We start from the raw sequence: 8,625 nt of genomic DNA, 5'->3' as shown, positions 1-8,625 counted from the left end.
CTTTTTCATATTTAAAAAATTAGACTTTTCAATGACTATGCTATATTTATATTTGCACAAGTGGTTTCATATGAAACAATTAATATACTAATCTTAGACATATAAACATCGAACAACTCAAGAAAAAACAATAAACAATATCACACCAATTTGTCACTTTATTTCCTTATTTTACTATGTCATGGATAATATTTTCCTGTAAAAATTTTCGGGGTATTACACATCTAACGTACATGGATCGATTTGCTCTTATTTTTACTATAATGACCAAAATGCAATTCGAGGCATAGTACAAGTTCTTCTACAAACTTTTATAATATCTTTTTCATATTTAAAAAATTAGACTTTTCAATGACTATGCTATATTTATATTTGCGCAAGTGGTTTCATATGAAACAATTAATATACTAATCTTAGACATATAAACATCGAACAACTCAAGAAAAAACAATAAACAATATCACACCAATTTAAGCAATTTTACGAAAATTGAGTACCATACAAATTGTATAAATATATGTGAAATTTCAATATCTTTTGAATTTAAGTTCAATCGTGGAGTTATCCATCATGAAAACTTTGTTGCTTTGCACTAATCAACATGGTTGTGGTCCAAGTCGATGATGCAGACGTAGTGGTGTGACGTACATCCATCCAGGGGTCCTTGATCCTTGCAAAATGCCTGGCAAACTGCAACTGGGGTGTCATCCTAACCCAAAAAGTGCACCCACGCAAGCTAATACCTACAACTGCGGTTGCTTTAGACACCATAGATGTTGCCAATGAGGAATGACTATTCGGAGAATAAATTGTGAAAAAATGTAACTGAAAGCATCATTTGATAAAGTGCTTATATTTTTTTTCCATGTATGATTTCTTCGATAGTTATGTTTCACAAAATAAAATTAAATATTTACTTAAATATAAAACTATGAGAATGTAATGATCGTGTAAGGGTTCTATCATTTAATAAAATGGTTTTGGAGTTTATTTTTTTTATAAAAAAATGAATTTATCTCAACTTATGTCTCAAAGAAGAGTTAATATGCAGTTACCCCCTAAACTTGTCCAGAAGTATCTAGTTGGTACATGAATTTATTTTTGGTCCTACTTTGGATCTGAACTTGTATTTCGTCACCCTATTTTGAACCTTCGCACTAACATAGACGCGTTGTGTTCACATGGCACTGATAGCCAATCTGGTGGTGACATGTGGCTACCTTTCAATATGCCACGAGGCGAATATAAATTTTTAAAAATTGAAAAAAAAAACTTTAGAAATATACAAATTGATAAAAGAATATATTTTATTTTCACATCAAGAATGACCTTAGACATTTGGATTTCCAAACACATCTAAATCTAGGCACACATTTGTCTGATTCATTCTATACGTAGTTTTATTAAGTAGTTAATTTTCACAAAATAAAATAGTAGGGGTAAAATTGAATAAAGATGTAAAGATTGGGTTTATATTTGTTATTATCCCTTATACATAAAGTGTCAAATTAAACATTTTTCACCAAAAATTTTAGTGAAGCGACTAGTTTAATCGTTCGTCTAACGTACATGGACCGATTTACTCTTACTTTTAGTAGAATAACCAAAATACAATATGAGGCATAGTACAGGTACTTTTACAATAATTTTTCATATTTAAAAATTTAAACCATTGTGGTTGTCATTTCAGTGAAGCCAAAATTTTGATTTTTTTTTTCTGATGTTGGTAACTTTTAGAAAGAAAATAAAATCACGAACCCTTAATTTGGTATCCTTGGTAATCTAATAGTTGCCTATTAGCATAAGACTTTGGTTGTTTTGCTTTAATTAGCTAAAATTCTATCTCTGGTTGACAGTCATCGGAACATCCATGAGAAGCTCAACACATCTGAATCTGGACATTCGAATGACCCAGAATGTCCCTTGAAATTAGATAAAATTTTAAATAAAATTAAAATATACAAATTATTAAAAATTTATTTAAAAAAAAGTTTTTACATAAAGACCGTAAATAGATTGTTGTCTAGACTCAAATGCATCTAGACATCATTTCTTCCAGATTCATAGTTCACTTTCTTTCTAGTTCTTTTATATATATATAAATTTATATATTAATATTTTTTATATATTTCAAAATATTATATGCTTTAAATATATTTAAGCTATTTCGCACTCTTTCAACTATGGTTGCTTTTAGGCAAATCTCCTGAGTGTCTCTACACTCCTACCTCGGTCATCACTGAACTGTCATAATTATATTTAATTTTCTGTATTATAAATTTATTTTTATATTTTTATATTTTTTAAACTAATAATAACTTAAAAATGAAATTTTATAAAAATAAATATAAAATTTTTAAAAATTATATCAAGAATGAATTTGGACAATGTGTTATCCAGACACGTAATTCTAAACAACAATTTGTCTATGTTCATTCTTAATGTGAAAAAAAATTATATATATTTTTACTAATTTATTTATTTTAATTTTTTAAATTTATGTCCACCACGTTGCAAAATGAGGCTCTACCACATGTAATCATCGAATTGGCTATTAGTGCCATCTCGGCAAAAATTAACTGTATTAGTGTGAAGGTATAAATTTGGATGACAAAATACAAGTTCAATTTTGATTGCTTTTTATTTTTATTTTTTGAATTTTAAATTATTTATTAACGTGATATATAAGAAAGAATACTGTCATGTTAATAATGGAAGGTTAAGAGTCAATTTTCTCCAAATAAAAGAGTAGGAGTAAGATTGAATAAAGGTGTAAGGATTGAGGCTCAATTCGTTATTATTGCTCATACATAAAACGTCAAATTAAGCATTTTATGACAAATTTTAATAGAGTGATTATTTTTCTCCTTCATCTAACATACATGGAGCAATTTGTTCCTCAATGTTTAATTCGGGTTTATAAATTGATTTGATGAAAATTCATAATTAGCTAATAATATTAGAATTGAACTTTCATCAAATCAATCAAAAAACTCAAACTAAATCACATCCATCGCATTGTAATTGACAAATTATACACAACATTAAACAAATTCACAATCAACACTAAGTTTATTCTATTAACAAAACCATGAAAAATTCAAACCTAATAGTATTAGTAATTAACTTTCATCAAACCAATACTAAAACTTGAACTAAATACTAAAAAATTAACAAAATTACTTTCAAGTAGAGGTGTGCATGGGCCAGACTAGATCGGACTCAACTAAAAGTTCAAGCCCGTTTGTTAAGCCTGGGCCCGGCCCGAAAAATGAGCCTAAAATTTTGCCCAAGCTCGACCCGTATAAAAATGCTAAAACTCAGGTCCGACCTAGCCCGCCCATATTAATTTTTATATTATTTTAAAATATATAATGCATCAAAAATATTAAAAAACATCAAAATAAATATTTCCCAACAAATTGAAAATAATTTTTTTAAAAATATGTATACTTATATAACACTAAGATAGATGCAACTTAACAAGCAAATATCTTTAAAATAATAACAAAATTAATAATAAAATAAGCTTTATACAATATCTAAACAATAACAACATAATAGTAAAATGGTAGTAAAATAGGGGGAAAACAACAAGAAAATAATATTTTAAAAAAAATAATTTTTTTTTCCTTTAGTCAATTCGGCCTTGGCAAAAAATACCTTACTCGATGCCCGGACTTTTTTTTAAACGGGCCTTATTTTTTTGTCCAAGCCCATTTTTCAGGCATATATTTTTGCCCAAGCCATCCCACATTTTGGACGGGCCTTCGGCCCGAGCTGGGCGGCCCGAATCATGATCAAGTCTACTTTCAGGTACCAAAATAGATAATTTTTGTCAAAAACAAATAAGATATTAAGAGAAATTGTGGTACAAAACTATATATTAAACCATTTAAAAAATAAATGAATTTGGCTTATCAAGAAGGATGATTTATATCATTTGAAATTATAGCAACGTGGAAGTTATAATTCTGAGAAATTAATGATTTTAGTATTAAATATCAGAAATATTAAGAAAACTAGAATTATATGGTTGTTGATTATGATGAAAATGAAGTTTGGAAAAACAAAGTATTTCGAAGCTGTAGTTTCAAACTGAGGAAAGAAAATTATAAAGTGGAATTTAAGAAAGCAATAACAACCCAACTCCTCCAGAGCAAGAGGTTATATCATTACTTAATTCATAAAGGTACATATGATACGAAAACATCAACATAGGGGGATCTTTAATTTTATTTTATTTTGTATGGCATTTATATAGCCAACATCTTCACCATATTTATCATTATTATTATCATATATGTCTTCATCATATTGCCTTGCTCACGAAGACCTGTATGTCAAATCGAATTGAAAAAAAATCATTAACAATGAAGGTGTGTGACTATATGATTTGTTTTTATGTTCGAAGGGAAATAAGATCATTACCGTCTTCTTCCCGTAACCATCATCATCACTGTCGCTGCCACTGTCGCTATCACTACAGCTTTTATTACGTGAAATGCCACCCTTTATTTTCCTTAGCAGACCCTTGACAGGGTGGTCACTTTTGCCAGCGTGGTGGTATCCACGGCCGTCGTTGTAGTGTGACTCGTTGGAAAAGTATACTTCGCTGCGGTACTCGCAACTTTCGGTTTCGGTCATTCCGTAGGCCATGCTTCTCCCAGGGCCGTATGCTTGGGGCTTCAGGAACCCGTTGCCTTGGCCTGACAGTTTGCCGCCGTGGTGCGGTGGGCTATGCGGCATTCCATGGTTTTTGGGAGGGTAGCCCCCAAAGCCACTGCCATACCCAGGGCCTTGGTGTTTTCCAGGGCTGTTGTGATGGTTAGAGCCATATGCTTGAGTGTGAGCCATCCCGTTGCTCATGTGGCTGCCGTAGCCATTCCCATGACCATGAAATTGGGGTTTCGACATTGCGTTTCCGTTGTGGGTGCCATGAGATTGGCCGTAAGTAGTGTAGGATTCGCTCATTCCATAGGTGGGGCAGCGGATTTGGCTATGGCGTTCATGTTCGCTGTAAGACATCGCATAGCCATTCTGGTATTTGTTCTCCATTTTAGTGGCCTGGCTTCCCCAACTAGAACCGCCACCATAGTATCCTTGACCCAAGCCTTTCTCAATGGTTTTCTGGCATTGCAAAGAAGCCATTGCTGCAATAATCTCTTTAACTCCCACAAACTCTCTTAATTTGTTTTGGCTTGATGAGTGGCTTTGGTGAACAAACTATATATAGGCATTGTGCACACTAATAGAAAGTATCTAAGAAAAAAAAAAACCTCTTTTTATCATAATGTCTCTAATCAAACACAGAATCAAATTCCATATTACAAATATATAAATATATATATTCTACTTTTGTTGAGTAAAATAATAAGAAATGTTGAGTAAAATAATAAGAAATTCAATATCCTTTACTCTTGAGTCTTTTAATGAAAAAATTTGTTGGAAAAAAGATAATTTTTGAAATTTTTGAAGTATACTATTGATTGGTAAAAGTAGAGAGTTGAATTATAAAATTGTAGTTTTATATTTTACTCCATGAGACCTTTACAACGGTATATCATATGCTTAAAATAGTTTAGCGATGAATGAGAAATTAATGCTCGAAGTAAGCCACTTGTGAGAGAATATTTGTTGAGGAAAAGAAAAGCTTAAGTCCCACATTGGTTAAATGTTAAGTGATACTAAGCTTGAAATCTTACCTTGCGTGTAGGGGGATAAGCTTGAAATCTTACCTTGCTTGTAGGGGGATGCAAGTTCAAACCTGTCGGGGTTGGAAGCGCACTCACATGACGTGGGTGATGCAAAATGTTCAAACTAATTGGGTCCAATATGATTTTACGGATATTTTAAGCTCAACCCGAAATTTATTTTTCTCAACAAATGTTATACAAAATTTGTTTTAAAAGGACATAAATCTTGATTTTATTTTATTTTATTCAAATTGATTTAAAAGTTCCTTTAATGCAAATTTGTATCTTTATTCGTAGATATTTCTAAAATTTCACCATATTGAAAGCCTATAAAAGGCTAAAAAATTCTACAGTATTTTGAGATACACACATCCTACATAATTTTATTTTGGTCCCAAAAATTCTTCTCTTTTTCTCTCCATGTTATCATACATTTCAGTGATAGAGGAAGATAAGGTCTGTTCGATGATCACTGCAGTGGTGCTACTGCTTCGATCTATCCTGTTGTTGTATCTTGGGAGACAGTCGACCAATATTTCTCCAAAGACCATAGGAGCGGCCGAATCTATCTTAAGGAAACTATGAAAACATGGCTCAACATCTAGTAAAACTCAATTCTTTTATTTGTTTTCTAGTTTTCATAATCTTATTAATTTTTTCGTATCTAATCATATTAGTTTTTCATATCTAATAATTTAAATATAAATTTTTATTTTATTTTATATAAATATTTATTTATATTTATATATTTGTTTACTAACATGTTTTATTCAATAAAATTAAGATAATAGAGTTCAATCTAATTTAATTTTTAATTTAATTAGGAATGAAGGTGATTACTAAATATCAAATAATTTAAAATATAATATACATGCAGCTTTTTAGTTGATAAGTAGCATCTTTCAAGTTGCATATATAATTAAATTTAACTCAATTTAGTCCCTTCCGGTGGGCATCCATGCATTTTTGTCAGAAAAAAGAATCTCATTGTCAGATAGATGATATGATATTTGATAAAAAGAGAGAAACGACATACATGATTTCATGGAGCCACGTTCAGCCTTTTTATGCTGATCATTTTAATTTGTCCCACTGCCTACGTAAAAATGCTTTAACATTTTTTTTTTAATGAAGTGCATTTTCTCCTGGTGATAAATTAATTTGTATTAATTTATTTACTTATTTAATGATTTTATTCCTATATACCATTTGGCCAAATTTGGATCACTCTTTTGAGAGAAAGAATTATTCATGATTGAGTGGAGAAATTATTTTATTTTATTTTATTTTCACTATTTTCCTTTCTAGCTGGTATCCTTTCATGAAATTAAAATTTAAAAACAAAATATGTTTAATTTCCGAAGCACCCCTTTGTGGCCCATTATCCTTTAAGTCCTGGGAACCAACATGTGGTTAGGTTTTGAGAATTGCATGCTGCTTAATTGTTTCATGCTATTTGTGCACTAGTGGGATTGGGAGAATTGTGTTAGGTCTGAGTTATTGGCTAGCATAACAATGTCATTCAAATTATTCTAAAACATGCTAATATGGGTTGACTCAATGGAGTACTACTTAGCACTCCCACTAAACTCAATTCTCACTAATATTATTTTTTATATATAAATTATCATTTGTGTAAGTAAAACATATATCCCTCTAAAAATAAATGTGGGGTTAAATCATAGCTATGAGAAAGATAGGGCTGATACTCCACAGCTATGGGCTGAGTTGTAGTTTATTTCTCTCTGTTCACTATAAATTCTTTTTGGGCCTAAAACCCGGTGTTTGGCGGATCCCTACCAATCTTTATCCCACATTTTCTTTTTTGTAAATACATATTTTAAGAGGTGAAAGTATTTTAATAGGTAGCATATTTGAAACCTAAGTTTACCTTTTTATTCAATGAATTGATTTCTAGGAAAAATTAATGTATTTGGTAACTGATTTAATAAGTTTAAAGTCGCCAGTGTAATTTCGTAGTTTTTAACGTCGTTTGATCAAACATTTACGTCTTTCTATTTTTATTTTTTAATCATCTGACAGTTAATTTTTAAAAATAAAAACCCACACAATCCTACTATAATAAGTTATCACCATATTCATGACCATTATAATAAAAACCTTATTAGATATAAGTCAACTCATAGTATTCAATTATGGTAACAGTTATTTTAAACATAATGCATGCATCCTAATCAATGAAAAAGGAGCATTTAAGATATAAGTAAACTCATAGTATTCAATATCCTACAATTGAGCCAAGCAGTATATTTTTTATCATAATGAAGGTTCAGAAAAGTTACGAGAAGTTAGGTAATCTCTTGGATGAATAACTGAGTCCAATTAAATTTTGATGACACTGTTAAGGTAAATTTTGGTAAAACTGTCTCAGGGGGAGTCTTGCGATATTGGGAAGGTAAGTGGGTCCTTGCCTATAATAGAAGTCTGGATAAGTGTTTAGTTTTTGAGACTGAACTTTTTTGAGGAATTTTGGATAATTTGATTATCATGCTGAATAGAAATTTTGAGAATATTTTGAGTCAGCCTGATAGTATGGAAGCAACAAAGACTATTTAATATTTGTTCAGGTTATCCTCGAAGTCTACATTGATCAAGCGAATACACTAGATGTTACAGAAGGTTGATAATTGATTTTTACAATATATTCTTAGACAAAATAATAAGGATGCTAATTGTATAGCTAAGATGGCTTTTGATGGAGAAGAGGACTTGATAATTCTTAAAGAGCTACTTAGGAAGATATATGATGTATTGAGTTAATGTAAGCGTTGTTCTTTTTTACACACACAAAAATGAGCATTTAAAATTGTCAAAAAATTTAAATCAAAACAAAATTTAAGAATCAATTTGGTGTATTATAAAAATAAATTAAAATGATATAAATTTTACCAATCTGTGTAACGATGAA

At 30.4% G+C, this 8,625-nt stretch overlaps 1 protein-coding gene across 1 annotated transcript; it reads right to left on the bottom strand.

Annotated features, from left to right (window-relative positions):
* Nucleotides 1–4,138: 4,138 nt before the first annotated feature.
* Nucleotides 4,139–5,220, bottom strand: LOC107947112 (keratin, type I cytoskeletal 9). Its single transcript, XM_016881672.2, has 2 exons — nucleotides 4,432–5,220; nucleotides 4,139–4,336 (listed from the first exon to the last, which is right to left on the bottom strand). Exons 1-2 carry the CDS (start codon nucleotides 5,149–5,151, stop codon nucleotides 4,313–4,315), a joined length of 744 nt encoding a protein of 247 aa, XP_016737161.2. The 5' UTR covers nucleotides 5,152–5,220; the 3' UTR covers nucleotides 4,139–4,312.
* Nucleotides 5,221–8,625: the final 3,405 nt, after the last annotated feature.

This window comes from Gossypium hirsutum, chromosome A12, assembly GCF_007990345.1.
Source record: "Gossypium hirsutum isolate 1008001.06 chromosome A12, Gossypium_hirsutum_v2.1, whole genome shotgun sequence".
Classification (NCBI taxonomy): domain Eukaryota; kingdom Viridiplantae; phylum Streptophyta; class Magnoliopsida; order Malvales; family Malvaceae; genus Gossypium; species Gossypium hirsutum.
The sequence above is the reverse complement of the archived record's forward strand: the minus strand, read 5'-3'. Positions and strand labels throughout refer to the sequence as shown.

Excerpts from the sequence above, each read along its gene's own strand:
- LOC107947112 (XM_016881672.2), bottom strand. The coding sequence starts at position 5,151 with ATGGCTTCTTTGCAATGCCAGAAAACCATTGAGAAAGGCTTGGGTCAA. Across the intron at positions 4,337-4,431 it reads ATGGTTACGGGAAGAAGACG|GTCTTCGTGAGCAAGGCAAT; the intron begins GTAATGATCTTA and ends TTTGACATACAG.